Source organism: Gekko japonicus, unplaced genomic scaffold (genome assembly GCF_001447785.1).
Source record: "Gekko japonicus isolate JY-2015 unplaced genomic scaffold, Gekko_japonicus_V1.1 scaffold377, whole genome shotgun sequence".
NCBI lineage: Eukaryota > Metazoa > Chordata > Lepidosauria > Squamata > Gekkonidae > Gekko > Gekko japonicus.
Genome location: NW_015166432.1, coordinates 870,053 through 890,916, shown reverse-complemented (window position 1 = coordinate 890,916; position 20,864 = coordinate 870,053). Strand labels below are relative to the sequence as shown.

Sequence of the window (20,864 nt, the reverse complement as noted above, 5' to 3'; positions counted from 1 at the left end):
TCCTGGTGAAACTAAATTGCAGCATCCTTTTTTATCACTTGGCTTGAAAGAAGCTTAGACGTTTGGCTATTGATAGCAATTTTTAGACTCTCTGGAGAGTTTAAAGTATGCAAATGCAGAGTGTACAGAGGCACAAACACACACATGCTAACCCTTTGTATTACATTGGCATTTTATTATTTAATTAAACTACTCTTATTTTTCTAGCTCCCGCATGCTTCCCTTGAGACGGCTTTGCTTTTAGCCTGCTGGCCTTGACTTCCAGCCAAAAACAATTCAGAAACAAAAAGGGACAACAAATCATATTTTCACAGACATTTTTATCCCTCAATACAACCCTGTTTTCACACAACATCATACAGACTCTATGAAAACTATAATTTATGGCAATAGCCATCCAAAAGCAGGGTCTTACACATGCTTGGTTGGCATTTCCCCCCCACACACTATTATAATTCCTTAAGTTGAGTCTTTATGTGACAACTGTCACAATATTCAGAGACAGAGTGATCAATAGTTTACCAACAGGATACTAAGAGACTGACCTAGCTAGTAACAGAAAGCTATATTTTTGTACTGTATATGTTTGGGGAGATCGTTTAATTTTTGTTCAAGTCCAGTTTGTAAACCATTTGGTGCATCTCAGAAAAGAAGTTTTATGCAGTCAATCCAACTATTAAGAATGTTTCTGTAATTGTATGTTGACTCTTACCTGGTGGCAACCCTGTAAGTTTGAGTCTCTCCCGTATGATGAATAGGAGCCCCTTTCTGTTTTATCTGTTTAAAAAAAAAGTATGTATTAGCTGCCATATTTCCCCCCAAAATAATATATTATAGAATGAATTCATTTGTATTTTCAAACTAACATTTATACATTCACATATGCATAATATTTAAATGATGCTAATCTCTGGGGATATCATGTACAAAGAGGAAAACGAAGCTTATCCTGCAATATTTTAATTTACCATAATGTGAGTTCATCATTTCAAAACCCATACAAAACCATCCAAGTACACCCCCCCCAAAGAAAACCCAATATGTATAACAGCTCCCATCATGCACTTAGTTCAGTGTCAGGGGCTGTGTCACATCCCTATCCACCATAAACTCATTGGAGTAGATAGGATGCCAACTTGGATTAGAAGTCCACTTGTGCAGGAACTCCATGTGCAGTGTCACACCGTTCATGCACAACTACTATTCATTTCAAAGGGAATGGAGGAAGAGAAGTTCCTGGAGGATTGCACTCTTAAGCATTGTCATTCTTCAGGATGATAAAGAAAAGGAAAACACACTGTGTGCTTATTCAAAATGTCACTCATGCTTCCCAACAACGTAAATGAAACAGGCCTAACAATTCTCTATGGAAGCAACCAGAACTGCCTCTTTATTTTTTCATTCTCTTACCTATTTCAAAATAGTTGGGTATATTTATTTTTATTTACACAGTGTGACGGTCACCAATGTCATGAACTTACCATAACAAGTACCACTGATTACACTGAATTCTCCAGTGAGGTCAGAAGTAATCAATCAGAGACTCTCCAGATGGTAAATTTAGTAATTTTCTCAAAGAAACCTTTCAGAAGTCAAATTCTTCATTCTCTTTCCCATTGCAGTTCCATAATGAATGACCTGATCTCAGAAGTTACACTTGGGAATGAAAATTCCAGTTCAATATTTCAGCTGCCTCAGGACTCAAGTCTTTGAATGGCTTGTGAAATTCTATGCCAGCTCTAAGATTCTCCTGTATGTTCTCCACTTTCCTTTAACACACCAACTGCTCAGCCAGCCTATGTTCTAGCTAGATAGTTTTGTTACTTTACCAAGGAGAGCAGTTTTCCAAATGTAGGGATGACGGCTAACACATCAACCGAGAGAAATTTCATTGGTGAAAAACATGAACACCTAGCAGCACTGTTCAATGAGGAAAACAAAAAATAGCCATGGGTGCTGAAGCCAGAGAGACAGTATGAAAGCCATCCAGGTGATTAAGACTATGATACGAAAGTGACAGATTAAGACAGAGTGGCCAAGAGCACACCTGCAATAAGATCACTAGAGTTGAGATTAAATGGCTTAACATGGAAAGAGGCAAAAAAAAATGGGCTGTTAGTGACTTGATATCTTTCACGTATGAACCATACAGTCTCTATCTGCTGGTGGACAACACTTCCAGTATTTGGGTCTAATGATATAATTTAATGTAGAGGCCAGGTTGTTTTTCCAATCAAGCATACAGTAAATTGCAAAAGCTGGCTATACACTGTACAGTACATTACCTCCGCAAATGAATAATTTAATTACTATTACTACCAAAGACATGCACTTTGCCCTTTGATTTTACTGAATGTTATTTTATTTGGAATATATTTTTTCTGCATTTAAGCCCTGAACTAAAGGGGGGAAACTGCACTTTAGTCTCCTAGAGGCATGCTGAATGAAAGTTTTTAACACACAAAAAAAATCCCTTTCCCCCAAAAAAGTGCATACAAAATGCCATGTAATATATTTTGTCCAGTATAGCTGGGTTTCCGTGGTCATGTGGCCGGCATGACTAAACACCAAGGCGCACGGAATGCTGTTAGCTTCCCACCAAAGTGGTACCTATTTATCTACTTGCAATTTCTTGCTTTCGAACTGCTAGGTTGGCAGGACAGCGCTGGCTCTTCGGCTTTGAAACAGAGATGAGCACCGCAACCCTAGAGTCGGATTCGACTGGCTTTCGAGCAAGGGAACCTTTACCTCTACCTTTTTATAGCTGGGTTAATGACAGCCTATGTTAGATGGCTTTATAATATAAAATAAAGTCTCACTGTAAAATAGTGGGTGTGGTGATTTCACAGCTCTTTAGCATAACCCTCTACATGCATTAACTTGATTACATGAAATCTATATTCAGTTACATCTTCCTGTTTAGAAGCTCAGGGCCTGCACTGAGGGGGAACCTTCTCGTATTCAAAGTTCATGGAAAAGAATGCAAGTTACAAATAACACAACAGTGACACAGAGGCAGGGGAGGGATGACCGGGCTGCCTGACTAGAAGGAGCTGTATAATATTTGACTGAGTTTGCTTCTCCTCTGCTACAGGTACTTAAATCTTGGACATGCCAAGAGGCACAAGCCAAAAGCTCACAGCCTGAGAGCCATAGGCAAGAGCGGGAAGGAAGATCTACTAGCAGACACAAAGTGAGAGTCAGTAATAGTCCTACCCATCTCATCTAGTACTCACAAACAGAGGTTTTAATAGGCACACTACGAACAAACAACAACTAAATATTTGGCATTTTTGATTTTTTTTAAAAAAAGTAGTAATGATCATAATCGATTCAATCTTGACTGTTTCCACCAGAGATTAAACAGGGGAAATAATGATCCTGAAAGTAAAAAAAAAAGAACGTTGTCAAGTCTTCATTCGCTCTGTAACTATAAGACCAACTTCTCTAAAAGCTATTTGGTGAAGAGAAACAATAAATTTTAAGTGGGGGGAGGGGGAGAAGAATAAAGCCAACAAATTCAGTCCACTGCACAAAGAGCTCAGCGAATGAATCCCATTTCCTGCCCGTGGATACCTGTCCTCCTCCTCCTCCTCCTCACTATCATATCACACACAGACTGCCTCATTTTAATTTCAGTTGTTAAAAAATATTTATCCAGATACAAAAATAAACCCACTGCAAATTACAAGTTGTCAGGGTTAAAAATCTACTTCTATTTGTGTGGGGGAGGATAAGAGAACAGCACAGACATGAATCATTCTCAGTAATTTGAGTGTTTCCATGACATCAATGGGCACTCGTCCAGGACTCTGTCGAAGCCTGTGAGGTACCAAAGAGACACAGCAACCAGCAGGAGATTGACTTTTTTTTTTAAGGATTATGCTCCTTGTAAAGATTTCATCGGTAGCATCCACTTTTACCACCAAAAAGATAGCTCAGGAGATCACGAGTGAATACATTTTGTCCCAGTAGTGTGACCCTTTAACTTTTATTATATCTTTTTTCCCCTTCCCAAATCCAACCTGAAATCTCCCTTTGCTTCCTATTAAGAATAAACAAACAAAAAAAAATCACCAAAAATTCATAAGGAATTATATAAACTTCTACGGTCAATTGCCATTATGGAACTAACATTTGCAATGTCATTTCATTCTATGGAGAAAAGAATTCTTTGTAAAATTAATAATTAAAAAAACCCCCAAAACCTGTCCATTTAAAATTAACCACACTCTTTATTGTTGATTTTCTGCTTAAAATTCACTGGCACGTTTGTTTCAGATAATAAAATTTGAAAAGAGGGTTGATAATATGCTAGAGTAGGCTCTTTAAATAACTATTTGTGGTCATGAATGAAAGCAGGGCTCAGGCAGAATCTCTACGCTTACTGTACATTACGCTAGCGTTCTCAGGTGCTCAGATCCAGCAGTCTAGAATATGCATTTCTTAACTGAAGCAGTATGAATTATTGTTTATTTTTAAGGAGGTAGGGGGAATCTATCTCAAAAGAGGAAGGATCTACAGCAATGTAGAAACTCGACGCACTCACTGCGGAATTTTTGAGACAACCCTCCAGTATACTAGAATGCGGCAGCCGCTGCGGATATTTTTTGGCACAAAGACAGTGGTGGCCGTGCCAAGCCCCATGGCTACAACTACTCAAAAGAGGCATAAGGGTAGCATTAATCGCTCAAGTCTTTTACTGCATGGAGTACTACTGTCCATGTATTTCTTTTTTAAAAAAACCCTAAATGTATCCATTAGTGGGGTTGTTTTTTTTTTGTATAATCGGGAAAGGGGAAAGTATCAGAAACCAACCAATAAAAACACTTGTCACACATCCGATTAATAATTTCTCCTTCGAAAGGACCACACGTAAATATCGTAACAATTGCTAAAACAAAAGATCGGTCTTTACCTGAGAACTGAACCACTGTTTCCCAAGAGAAGCCGATCCTGTGAAGCATGTACTGCCCTTCAGAATGATTCACAGTATATTATTAATAGTAATGCTAACGTTTTTTTTAAGAAATACATGAATGGACAGAATGCATACTACTCAAAATACATACAAAGAAGAACAGACAGAACTGCAAAGACTCTTTTCCATATCCTTGCATCCAAGATATGTAATAAAGGAAGCATTCTAAACTAAACTCAAATGACTGCTCACTAGGCATTTGCAAGCATTTGAGCTGTACTGTAATAAAAAGAGGGAAAGGGGAAAAAGGAAGCGGTATAAGATTTCCAGCCAGTCAATGAAGAAGCCAGTTGCCTTTCCATGGTGCGCTTTGAAAAATTAATCAAATTAAGCAGAAAATTTAAGCAACTTCCAAACGAATAAATGCAAGTCATCCAACTCTCACACATAATTTTTCCCCCTTTGCTCTGAAAGATAGGGCACCTCGTGTTTACTCCATCATGGAAAATAACAACTCACAGGGCATATTCCTTTCTGTCTGCTGAGGGAAATGGAAGTACGGCTATTGTTGTGACAGACTTGGCTTCAGAATTCATGTTGATCTTACATCTTAAATTCTGAGCTAAGCTCAAGCTGCAAAATCCAGATACAATTACAAATATTCCCAAATTAGTAGTTTTGCTTTTGCTTTAGATGAGGCCATGAGGACGGGAGAGGTCAACTAAAAATGGGTGCATTTCAATTCCTAACATTCTGGTTTGAGAACTGCTTCCATCGAGTTCCATTTCTGATTTCATCGCCACATCATCATTTCTTCTGCTGAGGTCATCTGTTCTTTAAAATCATCAGGCAATGGAAAATAAACATCCATCCAAACAACAAAGTGAAGAGGCATATTTCTCCACAGCATAAACACCTCTGTTCTATAGACTCATGTGGTTATGGTGGCAGGCGAAGACACATGCCTGAAAAGTAGAATAACCCCCACATTTTAAAAACAGTAGATTCAAACAACCAAGACATGACTGCACATATGCACCTCTAGCTCTCTGATGGCACTAAGCCTCTGAATCCCAGAGCCAGGAGGTAATATCAAGGGAAGGTCTCAGCCTCTATGCCCTGTTGTTGGCTGTCCAGAGAAACTGGCCGGCCACTGTGTAAGATAGGATGCTGGACTAGATGGACCACTGGTCTGATCCAGCAAGGCTCTTCTTATGTTCTTACACGACTTTCAGATACTGCAAAGCCACTATGTTTCCTCTCCTGTTCCCATCATATGCCTTGTAGAAGTAAAGAGCACTTGCCAATTTCTTATAGCACACATTTGGGATTTTTACATACAACATATATTCTTTACTGTCATATATTAATATCTCTACAGTGATTCTATAATGACTTTTTTTGCCAATTCTCTTGGTGTGGTGGTTAAGCCAGCTTCGTGTAGTGGTTAACAGTGGTGGACCCACTCCTTCACATGATGCCAGCTGCATGATCTTGGGTCAGTCACAGTTTTCTCAAAACTCTCTCAGCCCCACGTACCTCACACAGTGTCTGCTGTGAGGAAAGGAAGGGAAGGAGATTGTAAACTGCTCTAAGACTCCTTTGGGAAGTGAAGAGCGAGGTATACAACTCTTCTTCTTCTACTGCCCTCAGACACATACACACACAACTTTTGCCCCTGCTGCATACTTGCCCAATTTTGCCCAGTTCCATCCACTGAGTATCTCTGTAAGATGTGACCACACTGCATATGACAATGGTTGATATGGCAGGTCTGGAAATGGCAGTGCAATTTCACTTGCCCAATTGTACCAGCAACTGCATGAGGGCAGCAAATTCCATACTCATTTTAATGGTACATAGAATTTCCATAACAAGATAAATCAACAATAAACTGAGGAACTCCTTACACCTGCAGAACCGTACGTGGAATCGGAGACTCTTTAACTTGCATGTTCAGCTTCAATATCCAATAGGTATAAGAGCTAGATGATATTTTAGAGAAATTTATGAACATATCTAGAAAAAAATAGCCAGAATGCTGTGTGATCCTAAGGAAGTCTACTCAGAAACCTACTCAATGGGGCTTACTTCCAGGAAAGTGTTTTTGGGAAGCACTGCATATGATATTTTGTTGATTTATTATATTTATACCCCGCTAGAGATGTGAAGGCCCAGAAAAAAACCGGAAAAATTCGGGGGGGAAAACGGTTTTTTTCCGGTTTTTTCCTGAAGATTTTTTGTTTTTTCCCGAAAAATTGGAAAAATTGAAAAAAGAAAAGAAAAGAAAAAAAATGATTATGGAACGTTTTATTTTAACATGATGAATAAAATATTTTAAGACAAGGTGTTCAAATATTTTCCAAATCATTTCTAAAATATATATACATGGTATCAGATTTATCTAATTTCTGTGCACTGAGGACAAGCCAGTCCTAGGTTACAAACTGAACTCTCCAATGCAAGAACAAGATGCATTTCTTCCTTTAGGGGGTGGTATTGTCAGAAGAAAATAAAAAGGTTTCAGTTTTGTTTTTGCATGTGGGTGGGTATTCTGTTTGTAATAATTGTTTGGATACACTATATTTTTAATATGCTAGTTGTGATAATTTCATGCCAAATAAAAATGTCCATAGTCATATTTTATGTTCCTAAAGTAACAGAATGACTTTAAATCTAGAAAAGACAAAAGAAATGCTAATGTAGCTTTTTTTTTCAATTTTTCCAAAAATTTCCGTTTTTTTTCCCGGAAAAAAAACGGGTTTTTTTCCGAGCTTCAAAATTTCTGGAAATTTTACATCTCTATACCCCGCCCTCCCAGCCATGGCCGGCTCAGGGCGGCTAACAGCAAGATAAAACTACAAAAATAACAATAAATAATAAAAGTCATAAAACCAATTAATAATTAAGACATTAAAAAGGTGCTAACAGCCAGATGGAACCAATACACAGGTACCAGTTTGGTATTCCATTTGGGATGGCACACAACTTCCATGCTGGTGCCGACTGCAGCCACACTCCAAAAAGACAACACTACATATAGATGCAAGAACTTAATTTCAATCTAGCACTAGCTTAATTCCGACATCAAAAACCTTATCTCCAAACCATGGATAGAAGTATAACCATTCATAAAACATCTGTGAACTCACACACTCAGTCCTCCCCTCTTATATGCAAACTCATTCTTTGCTTTCTCGATCTGTTCTGACTATTGAAACGAAATGAGGCAAACTATGAAACTGCCTACATATCACGGTTTTTAACCATGGTTTGTAGTGTGCTTGAAACCCATGATTCAAAGCCAATTCCTGAAACTAACCATACTTCTAAAAACATCACAGGAAAACATGGCTAGAAAAACCAGTCTTTTTTGATAAGGGAGAAGAAAGGAAGGAAGGAAATGAATGGTGCACAACTGTGGTTCATCCCCAAACCATGGTTTAGAGATCAGGTTATGTGACGTCTGGATTGAATCACTGTGTAAGGACATCCAAAGAAACAAGGTAGCAGAACAACTTTAGTGACACTACAACAAAATCAGATACTCCAGAGAATTAGCAAAATATAGAAGAAAGTTGTTGTTTTCAAAGAATTAAAGCCTTCAGTGTATATGCTGACAGCCTGTAAAGATTGATGGTTACTAAAAAGACATTACAATGCCAATACAATGAGCACTGAACAGCTTAACAGAGCCATCAGAAGATAAAGGAAATGAAACCATTAAAGCTGCACTTAATGTAAAGGTGGTGGCTCAAGTGGTTAAGACGCTGAACTGCAGGCTGTGGAAGGTCAGTAGTTCAGCAGTTCGAGACCCGGGTTGCCGCATGACGGAGTGAGCTCCTGTCTCTAGTTCCAGCTCCTGCCAACCTAGCAGTTCGAAAGCAAGAAATTGCAAGTAGATAAATAGGTACCACTTCAGGGGGAAGGTAACAGCATTCCGTGCACCTTGGTGTTTAGTCATGCCGGCCACATGACCACAGAAATGTCTTCGGACAGCGCTGGCTCTTCGGCTTTGAAACAGAGATGAGCACCGCAACCCTAGAGTCGGACTCGACTGGCTTTCGAGCAAGGGAAACCTTTTACTTCTGTGATGGTAGAAAGTGCCGTCAAGTAGCTGCCAACTTATGACGACCCCATAGGTGGACAGTTTTTTGAGTGTCATGAACAGCAATTCTGTGTATCTGATACTTGCAAACCACACAGTGGGCAGTGTGAATTCTCATGACAAACCCTAAAAAGAAGACTGGGGGACTAGCAGACTTGTATGTCATGCAAAACTCCGACATGGGTTGGAACCTCTCTCTGTGGTATCCTTTCCTTCACTTTCACTAGATCAGCTTAGAATCAGTTGATACTTGGACAAGTCTTGAAGTCCTAAAGTGAAGCTAAACTAAAATTCCTAAACAGAAAATTGCTATACTTTAAAAAAAATATTTCAGAAAGCACATACATGTTCCCCGCAGCAAATTATATGCCCATCTCTTTCTTAAGGGCTAAAGTTTGGTCCATACATAACACCACACCACGGCTTGGCACAATACGGTCAACCAGAAAGAGCTTCAAGTTTGCTCACCCAATGCCTCCTCCCCTTGTTCATTGTGAGCTAATTAGTTGCTTCTGGGTTTTGGAAGACTAGATTTTGTCACAGCCTCTGAACTGGCCAATTATCACTTGGACTTGCCCACAAATGAGAATTGCAAACTGAGAACAAACCATTTTCCGCACAATCCCATTTTGTATGGTAAGCATGAGGCTGAGAGAGAACAATTGTCCTAAGGTCACTTAGCAAGTTCCAAGGCAAGCAAGGATTTGAACCTGGGTCTTCCAGATATACTCTTAACCAGGGCTCTAGTCGGGGGGGAGCTCTCAGGTACGGAGCTCCGGAAGAGAACCTCTAGGGGGCAGGGCGGTCACGTGGTGAAGCCCCGCCCCCTTCTTTACCCCGCCCTCTGCTTCGATCCTCATTCCGTTTGGGAATGAGGATGAAGCAGGAGGGTAAGTAGCCGGGCCTTCTGACACACTTCCGGTGATGTCAGGGGGTGTGGCCTTCTGTCACTTCCGGTGATGTCAGGGGGCGTGGCATATGCAAATAAGTTATGCTAATGAGTTATGCTAATGAGCTCCGGCAGCTCTTTTTCTACAACAAGACCCCTGCTCTTAACCCCTATAGAACACACACCCTACATCTGAACCCAAATTACTATTCCACATGACTAGTAATCCATATAGAGGTATCTTTGTACCTAATGTGTTCAGTATTTCATGTAAACTAAATGACGTTGGCTACACTGATAAAATCCCAGGTCTCAAGGAATATGATTAATAACAAATAAATCTGGGATCACGCAAATGAAAGGGCAAATGTAAAGGACTGGTTAAAAGTCCAACTAATAAAGCAGTGGCAGACAAAAATGGTGGACTTAAACTCTTACCCAAATTAGGATTTGGGGTATATGTCCCATAGTAGAGTCAACTCCAGCCATCACAAATCATTAGCTTTTCTGAAACAGCCAGCGTGCGGGGAGGGCGGGGTATAAATCAAATGAATAAAATCAAATAAATAAAAATTTCTATTGAGGAAGCAATATCCCAGGATTTTGTGACCTCTGGGACTACTTACTAGGCAAACAGTAAACATTTGAGAATCAGGGATTCATTGACACATAACCACATCTGTGCAACTATCCCAAGTTGAAGTTCACAAGTTATTTTGGCACTTCCTGTCTGAACATTATTTCCTTACATCCAATATAATGAAAAGCAGGACTGGAAAAATCCCAAGCATCTGGTCACCAAAAAAAAACAACCCCCCCCCCAAAAAAAACAGGAAAACCCCCCAAAAAAAACAAAAAACCCCAACAACAAAAAACCCCTGATACCCTTATGTTAAAAAACAAAAACAAAAACACCATACAATTATTTTCCCCCCAGCCCTGTCAAAGGCTTCTGTCTAGATATTTGAATGCTGGCAGCTTGGAGTATTCTTCCAGCCACGACTAGTCAAGGTTTCCTAAGGGAACAACACCCTCAACAATTACTAAGTACATATATTGTTTCAAGCACAGAGCATTTGGAAGGATTATGGCCTTAAACAGTGTTCAAACAATATACCATTTCTTAAAAGAAATATTCAGTAAACAGTTCTGAATACACTGGACAGGAAACAGTGATGCATTTAGTCAGTGCAGGAACTGAGAACAATACAAATGTAACACGCTCCTGTAATTCAATTAAGTGTTTAAACAAAACCCAAAAAAAATGGTTGCTATCCAATGGCCTTTAAAGCAATTATATTTCAAGGGTTAAAGAAATCTTATTACCTCTATGATAGACTTCTAAATTCGTTTGTCTCAAAGGAACTGTTTCTTCCATGCAAATAAAGCTGAGGTTACCCAGCAGATATCACTCATGGAGAAGTAAGTGTGTATCTCAGTGCGAACGCCTGATACCAAAGGTCCCTCATTTAGCCTCTGGCAGTTGCCTTTCCATCTCAAACACTTCTTATATACCTCTGTATGTATGTGCACAGCTGTATTTTTAATGTTTTATCTAAGGGCAAAACTAGACAATATGATGGCCTTGGGAATGCTTGGAGGCCCTCTCCCAATCTCATGATCCTGAGCAGGAGCAGGCTTCTGAAATGTTTGCAAGCTGAAGGAATTCTAGCCGCAAAATGGTGACAGAATTCCCGGGTCATCCCCGGATATGCCATATCATCTAGCTGGACCCTAAGTCTCAGGATTTGAATTCTGGGGTGGGAATGGAGGCAGAAAAAAATACTTTTGGAAAGTACTTTTTTAAAAAAAATCAATCTTTCTGTACCTAAGAATAAATCAAAATCAGAAAAGTCCAAATGAGGCCTGGCACATGTTGTCTGCTTAAGGAACCCTTGCCAGACTTGCAAATGCAGCGCATGCCCCGCTCCTCATCTACCTTCTCACACAGACCATGATGAAAGATTCCTAGTTTAGTGTAGTGGTTAGGAACGCGGACTCTAATCTGGGAGAACCGGGTTTGATTCCCTACTCTTCCACATGCAGCTGCTGGTGTGACCCTTGGGCCAATTCCAAGTTCTGTCAGAGCTGTTCTCTCAAGAGCAGTCCTTGAAAGAGCTCTCTCAGCCCCACCTACTTCATAGGGTGTCTGTTGTGGGGAGGGGGAGGGAAAGGAGATTGTAAAACAGGTAGTGAAGGGCAGGGTATAAATCCAATCTCCTCCTCCTCCTCGTCTAAAACAAACTCCAGTGGTCTCTGACATGTGAATGCAGGTCTGTGGCTTAACTGGAGTTTGGTTTCTCCAGAAGCTCAGCTTAGCATCCTGGTCTGTGAAGGGAAATACTAAGTCAGTTAAACCACAGACCTGCACAGGTAAGCGGGGTTAGCTTTAAATTCCTCCATGACATTCACCCCATGAGAAGGGTGGAATAAGATGTTTGCAGAAGCCTGACCACAAGCGGGATTTGAGATGTCTGAATGCAGCCTTATTCTAGAAAATCACTGTCCTGTTTTTTGTTACCTTTCCAGCCATAACACAGCCAATCTCATTCACACTTGTCCAGCCAATTCTTGGAGATGAGTAGTACAGTGGAACATTAATTAACACCAACAAAGTAGTGCTGAGAAAGGGCCGTTAGACTAAAAACACCACTCCTCAAAAAGTTGTGATGGATCACTAATCTCCTTAGTAGTGTGGACCAATGGCTTAGAAAAAAAATAACAGCTCCCTTTAATCTGTGGTCCTTGCATTTTTTTTAAGGCAAGCTCAGGTGCAACAAATTAGCAAAACCTTAACAAGTAATTCAACACAACATAAGGTGATGCACAGGGGCTGTACCACATGAAGCAGCGATGAGCCAGTCCCAGCTTTCCTGGTTCTAGTGCTGGCAACTCTCAGCTCTGTTACATAGAACTCCTCTTCCTGCTGGTCCGGGTGGTGTGGTCACATGTCTTCAGGAAAGTGACAGGTTGCTCCCACGCCTTCCCCCTCTGAAGCCCCGTCCTTTATCGGCAGCTCACATCTGGGTTTCATTGATTGCGAGACAGCTGTCCATCAACCCCAGGTGTTCCTCTTGCTCTGGCAGTCGCCAGGTGGTAAGATGCTTCCTTTCGCGGAGCTCCAAGCATGCCCGCTTCCTCCTGCGTTCCCCTGGCTCCGGGGAAAGGGGAGGTGAGGCAGCCTGTGAAGTTTCCCCAAGATCTTGGGTTGCTGAGGTGCCGCCTCTCTGGGTTGCCTCTTCCGTGTTCCCAGTGCTCATGGGGCTGGAGTGCATACTGTCCTCAGCAACTGGGGCACTAGGACCTGCCTCCACCATCTCAGGGTCGTTGACAGCATCAGCTGGTTGAGTCTCAGATATGCTGATGGGGGATGTTATCAGCATCAGCTGAGTGATCCTCAGCTAAAACAGGCTGGCCCACGACATTACCCATGTGAACTAGGAGGTCAACCAATACATATTACTGTCACGATTGCCCAAGCCGGCAAGGCACGGAGTATCCAGCAAACACAGACAGAGTTCAGGGCACCAGAGAGGCAGAGAAAACAAACACAGTCCAAGATATCAAATTACTTGCAGAGGTTCAGGGTTACCGGAGCTTTGTAGTTAGAGAGGTAAAGCCGTTGTTCAGAGTCCAGTTACAAATTCCAGGGTCGAGGAGCCAGAAGACAATGTCACGCAGTCCATAGTCCAAAAACAGCCAAGGGAGTCAAACAGGGAGTCAGGAAACTAGATGCAAAGTCAGAGGTGCCACAATGTAATCATGTGATCAGTTGCCAGCACAAGGTGGATAGTGCAGAGGGCTTCCTTAAAAGCCCGTTCCCTGTGTCATTAATTACTAGCTGATTACTGAGTCCTGGCTCCAGTTAATACTCTGGACTCAGAGTACGTCTCCCACGCATGCGTGCTTCTCTACGCCTGGTTGTCAAATCCCGTCTCCTTTGGTCTCGTAAACGAGCTACAGGTGGAGGGGAATCAGGGGGTGTGGAGCCGGTGCTCAGCTCAGCAGGAGCGGCTCCAGGTGTGAACCCTTCTGACAGCCGGTGTTCATCCTCTGCAAAACTTACGTCCAGGGGTGCAGGTACTCTTCCTTGGAGGAGGAAGGTGCAGAGTCCTCGGGATCAGGGTCCACTGGGTTGGGCGGCACGGTGGGCATGACAATTACAAAGAAAAAACTGGTAGATGCCAGCAAGCCGCTATTCTGGGAGGCCTGTCCACAGTGACTGGCCTTCTCCTTGAGAGGAACCCTTGATAAGCATCGATAAATCCTCAGGCTTCCCACTGCAAACTATGACAACTGATACATCTAGTACTGTACAAAGATGATCAGGAAATATGTTGAACCCTGGAAACTTTAAGACTACTATTTAAAACAAAAATAAACATTTTGTTCTTGGTGTGATTGAATATTATGGGAGTTTAATAGACAGAACAGTGCACTGATTTTTTAAAGCAGACAAAAAGACAAATCAGTTACCATTACAACTAAAGATATACCACAGTTTCTCCACACATTTCTCAAAAGCAAATATAGAATCTAAGGTCTAGGTCTGGGTCTGGCCAGTGCCTGCACGGAAGGATTTCCTGGAAACCCTATGCCTTGAGTTCTACGGGAGCTTTATTCCACAGGGTGGAATGTAATATTCCATGAAGCCCTTGGACCATCCAGCTCAGCATTACCTAGCCTGACAGGAACAATGAGATACTTTATAATTCATCAAGAAGGCTCAAATTAGCATTATCCAGCAGAGGGCATCCATAGCCTAATAAGACAGTTACACTTGAGGCCCGGTTCTTCCTATGTTAGCACAGGTATGCAAAATGCGGAAATCCCCAACTTCGGCAAACAGCATAGTCTTGGATACATTTGGGGGAAATCGTCTAAATCTAAGGTTGCTTACTTTCACTATGAGATTTATTGAATTCCAGTGGCACACTCATTGTTAACAATGTACTTCAGCGAGCCAACAAAGATTTCTTATTTAAAGAAACGTTTTTCTATATTCTCCAAAGCGGTTCACATTAGGTCTTCTAATTTCTTTTCTCTCCGGCAAGGTAATAACTTTTAGCTGGTTTAACAGGAAAAAAAAAACACCAATGCCTTACATTATACACCTTTGGCTTATAGAATTAAAAGTTTACATGCTGGCCAATCATTTAAAAATATTATTAAATTGGGGAGTGATCTATATTTTTACTGCTTCTATGCCACTGAACAGGTATCTAGAGTTGGTGGCACTGGCTGAAGAGGATACAGAGATCATCTGCTCTGTGCAAGCTGTGATAATCCTTCAATTGAGCCAATGTTTCAAGGTGGCATCATGAGCTAGAGACATCACTGCCCTACGGAAATGCTTAGAATGCTCCAAGTTCAGAGCATCCATTTGAACAGAACTGGAAATGGAATACAGACAAGTCCCTGCAGAAATTCCACCTTTCCAACTGACCACAATAGACCTCAGAAATCCTCTAAAAATTTCGTACAAGATGGAATTCTTTGAAAGCAGTCATTCCACACTTGTCTCAGTCCACTTGCCTTATTTTAACTGAAGTCCTCTGGCTGAGTACCACAGCAGTTTTTGTGTTCTATACAGCACCTAACAAACATTGGTGTGAAAGATATGCCAAACCGAAATAGTAGTCTGTCTCTTTCTCACAGAACGCACACATCTTTTTTAGTGATCTTGAGAGATATTAACTTCATCAGGAGGCAAAACACACGGTCATGGGACTTTCCATGTCAGCCCATGCAAACTCCCATTGAAAGAAAAGGAAGTTGTACAATAGCAAGGACCAATGGAATGCACCCAAGATCTACAAAGCAGGCTGCTTAGGTTACATGTAGGTCACAGTAAATAATATTCATTGCTTGGCCAATGTGAGCTGCAATGTTGCTGCATAAGTTGAAATGACAAGCTTTTATTATTCCTAAGCACTTGATTTCTGAAACATTTGCACAATCTGTTAAGTCCAGACAAATTTAAATGGTTCTGACATGCAGCCTGCTAGGGTCAGTGACAAGGATAATGCCTCTGTTCGCGGGTAAAATTTTGTGGCATATAGGTCACTCTCTTAAGGGGAATCAACTGTGTGTCTCTTCTTTGCATTTCCACCACAATCCTTCATCCTGCAGCCTGGAGCTGAGAGTGAAATGCAAGAAAGGAGTCGAGCGCTCAAAGCAAAAATCTGCTTCCAGGACAATCCATTATATCTGACAAGTTAAATGTTCCATGGTAGACCATATGGCATCAGAGCAGGGCCGACGATGGAAGAGGAAAACTCAGCAAATGTATCACAATTAAGGAGTTTGACTATCAACTATACTTCGATTTGCTTTATTTTTAATAATATTTTAATTGTAGGAGCCACATACATTTAGAAATAGCCTTAATTGGACCTTTTTTTGCTCACAGTTCACCAAGAAGTTGTTTTCCTTAATTTTATGGCCATTACCGTTTAGCACAATGATTTCTATTCAGGCATTCTTCTATTGATGGATCTGTTACACTAGATCCTTTATTCCATGTTATGTCTACTTGTGGCATAGGCTCTTAAACATAGAAAAAGGAAGGCTTGAGGAATTTAAGATTAACTAGGACATGTTGTCAGTTACGCTGAAACAGTATGTAAAACTTCACAATTTCCTCGGTATCCCTAGTTCCTTATCCTGATGGTCCTGTGGTCCTCAGCTTAGAGTAACTGAGCTAGCTTGCAACACCTTACCAACTTAACTCTTCCACTCAGAAGCCAGAGTGTTTGTGTACATCCCATGATTTTGGAACTGCTGCTGCTATTTATTGTCCAAAGATACATGTAGACATCCACAAAGTATGTTCAGAGACAGCAATCCTCAGTGATTCCCAATGGAGAATCAACCATTTCTTGGAACCTCCCTTCAAAATTCGGAAGCATTTCACCATTCCCTCTAATGAACCTTTCCCTCTAATGAAAATGGCATAGTGGTGAAATGCTTCAGAATTTTGAAGGGAGGTTCCAAGAAATGATTGATTCCCCATTGGGGATCACCGAGGATTGCCATTTATAGTCCGCCTTACTCACTGAGATTCAAGGTGGATTACATAGCGTAAATCAAGTACAATTAACAAGATGGGACATCCAGTGAGCGATGCAATAGGATTTAGTCAGCCAACTGCTCAGCCAATGGCTGAGGGAAAAGGCATGTCACAAGAAAATGGTTTATCATACTATTCAGAGAAAACAGAAAACAAATAGTTATCATACTATTCAGAGACAGCAGAAAACAAATGGTTAAGTCACTTCCTAGTTAGCGTGTCCTCTCTTTATCCCCCCCCCCCCCAAGCACATGTTTTTGAAAGTCTTGTCCAACATGTAAAATCTGGGCAATATTCTATCCATGAATTCATGCAAATTTGGGGGAACTGGTTGACAGGATTATTCATAATATTTAATTATCAGACACCGCCACAGACTATTCAAAATATGGCATGCGGTAAAGAAAAATGAAGAGAAAATAGTCATTCCACATGAAGCAACACTTTAGTGTAAGCTCACTGGGGGGAAAGGCCACTGGGCCACAGACAGTCCAATATTAACCAAGCTCTCTGCAAGAACGACCAAATGCGTAGAGGCCTAGCCCACATGATCTTCTCCCCGCATGCGATCAGCACGACAAATGGGCCCGCCAACTCCAAAAGATCTCCCGAGGAGCCTGAAGAGAGCGGAGGGAAGATGCCGACCCGAAACCAAGAAGCCGAGACGAGCTGAAGATACATCAACTGAATCCCACCGGGTGCCGTTAGGTAGTCCCGCCCCTAATACGATATATATATGTGCCCATAGATAGGGATAATACAAACTATGTAAGCCGCTCAGAGACCCATGGGAGGGGTTCGAGCGGGGTAGAAGTTGAAGGTAAATTAAAAAAAAAAATTGTTGAAGGGGGATAAAATCACACACATGCCAGGTCTATAAGCAATCACAGGGAAACCTCACTTCCCACTGGATCTTGTGTGATGGTGGGGAGCCTACAACCCCCCCCTTTTTTGCTATTATAGTGCCACACCTTATGGATACGGTGTAGTAATCTATGATGCCCCCCCCGAACTGTTCTTGTCCTACAACTGTCTCTCTCATCAGTGGACTTCTGTGAAAACCTTTGGTTATATCTCTTTTCAGTAATAACGACAGGAAAAAACCAGTCTATACATTTATATCTATACTCATTCTTCCTTTGAGAGCTCACAGTAACTTACGCAGAGTTCCATGTTGTCAACAGTGGTACAATGTTAGATGCTCAGAACTGCAGCCAGATAGCCCTGGACCTCAGTCCCCTAGGTAAGCACGATCCCGTCAGATCTCATAAGCTAAGCAGGGCCGACCCTGGCAAGACACAGAGGCAGGTAATATCAAGCCACCTCTCTGAAACATCCTTGTCCCACTAGGGGTCGCCAGAAATCACCCAGGCTCACAAGTGAATACACACACACACACACACAAAACAGACGAGGAGGAGGAGGAGGAGGAGGAGGAGGAGGTGTAGCAGCCAGATTCATACATTCACTGAATCCTATTTTATGTAAAACTAGAAATAATGCCCGTTGCGGAAATAAATACAACGGGATCTAGAAAGAGGCTCTGGGAGAGTGCTCTGGCTTTGGGCAAACAGTGTCAGTTTCCTGTGGCGACCTCAGCAGGGTTTAATGACAGAGTCCACTGTTTTCTCCAGAGGGACTGATCTGTGCTACCTGAAGAGCAGTTGTATGTTTGAGGTATCTGTAGCCCTCACCTGGAGAGTGGTAACCATTGTTACCCATTCTCCTCTCCCCTATGAGGTATGTTATGCAGCTGAAAATTCCAACTGCCTTGCGGGGGGGGGGGGGGAGTTTGAGGTGTGGAATGGACTGAAGGCCAATCAGCTTCCATATGCAAAAGACCAGGTTGTCGCAGCAGTTGTGGTGTGGGCGGGACCCGGGCTTTGCCTTCTGATTGGTGGTGATATATGCTGAGGAGCAGTGCCATCAGCCATACACTAAGGGAGTGCATTTTAGAATTAGAACTTTGGCACCCACTATTCAATTATATATAAGGAGAGATATTTCATTGAAGGCTTGACCCTTGCAAATATAGTAGCTTTCCTCTCACTGCCAAATGCTTCCTCTGACTACTGTTCAATGAGTTTGTGTGTGGGTTGGCTAATATTAATTGGGCTGATGTGGTATCTCCTGGAAAATAATCCTCAATTACTCTTAGTACATATCACCATAATACAGCTGGGTCAACCGTGTTAACAGCAGAAGCAAGGAACTGAAAACGGTGCACAGGTCACACTGGGGAAGTCCAATGGAACTATGACAAACTCCCTGGTAGACTGCACCTTTTCTCAAAGGACACTGACCCCTGTCCTTCTGGATTTTCACTGAAATATGAACCAGGAGTACAAAAAACTTCCCATGTGGACACATACCCAAAAACATATGGGCTGTGACCCAGACAGGCATCTCCATACCAGCAAATCCATACCTAAATCCAGGGGTCATTTCGTAGAAAAAGAGGTGCAGGAGCTCATTAGCATAACTCATTAGCATAACCTGTTTGCATATGTCACACACCCCGACACCACAGGAAGTGTGTCAGAAGGCAACACCCACCACTCAGGCTCCGCTGGACTGTTTTGGATTGCTAGCATTTGGGGGGTGTGTGCAGATCTGTCCTCGCAGAGGAGGGAGAGCTTGTACCTGAATAAAACTTGGTCTTAAAGGTGCCACTGGACTGTTTTGGGCCGGGGGGGGGCTCTGCAACTTACCTGGCTGCTTCTTGCTCTGACTGAGGGCTGCTGGGAGCAGGGGGTGGGGCTTGTTGCATATGCCCGCCCCCTGGGCTCTTTACTGCCAGAGCTCCGCTCCTGTGCGCTCCTGCAGGAAATGACCCCTGCCTAAATCTAAACAAAATGGAGTGTGTTGAGAAAGCTGATGTTTTTGATGGGACTGATTTATTAACTTTAGAGGGGCCCAGCAGTCTTTAGCTAATTAGATGACGATTCAAACCTTGTTGATGAGAAAATAGATTGGATCTGTTGCAAGGAGCACGTTACTTCATCTTATGTGGAGTTTGTCTTCCCTATGAGATAGGCATTACCCAACCACAATGGTAAACATTTCTGTAATCTCTAAATTTGGATTGCTGTAAAATTTGCTCTATGTATAAGATGATCTGGAAATTTCCATTGGTACAGAATGCGGTAGCTTGTGGGCCAGATGCTATGATCATATTGTGCTAATATTAAAATGTTTGCGGGTTTCTAATTTTCTTTCAAGCCCAGTTCAAGATGCTGGTACTTACCTCTGAAGCGTAAATACCTGGAGAACCACCTGCACCTAATGTGAACTGATTTGCCAGCTCTGATCCTCATTACTGTGATCTTTTACCACTACTCCATCACTGCGCCCATCCTGGGGAATGGGTTTCCAGAAGGCGTGAGGAAGGCTGTACTCCTCCCAGCCATTATGACGGCATGTATGTGAGTATATTTGAGAGCGGATTTTGCCACAAGGTTAGAAACGGATTATTGTACTTTTAGAAGAAGAAGAAGAGGAGATTGGATTTATACCCCGCCCTTCACTTGGAGTCTCAGAGCGGCTTACAAACTCCTTTCCCTTCCCCTCCCCACAACAGACACCCTGTGAGGTGGGTGGGGCTGAGAGAACTCTGACACAAACTGCTTTTTGTCAAGGACAGCTGTGCCAGAGCTTGTGACTGACCCAAGGTCACATCAGCAGGTGCAAGTGGAGGAGTGGGGAATCAAACCGGGTTCTCCCAGATTAGAGTCCGAACACTTAACCACTACACCAGACTGATGTTTTTGCTTTTTTATTGTCTGTCAATGGTTGACTGACTTGTTGTTGGCTTTGTTCTGAAGATCTTATTGTCTGTCAGCTTTCTTCATTGTCCAACTTTCACACCCATACA

The 20,864-nt window shown here is 42.0% G+C and overlaps 1 protein-coding gene across 6 annotated transcripts in view; it reads right to left on the bottom strand.

Annotated features, from left to right (window-relative positions):
* The window catches only part of TCF4 (transcription factor 4), a 480,671-nt gene that overhangs the window by 241,099 nt on the left and 218,708 nt on the right, over window positions 1-20,864 (bottom strand). For all 6 annotated transcript variants that reach the window (XM_015411865.1, XM_015411869.1, XM_015411868.1 and 3 more), the window contains one exon: window positions 713-777. In XM_015411865.1, the coding sequence (XP_015267351.1) occupies window positions 713-777 (65 nt within the window). The remainder of the gene's footprint in view (window positions 1-712; window positions 778-20,864) is intronic.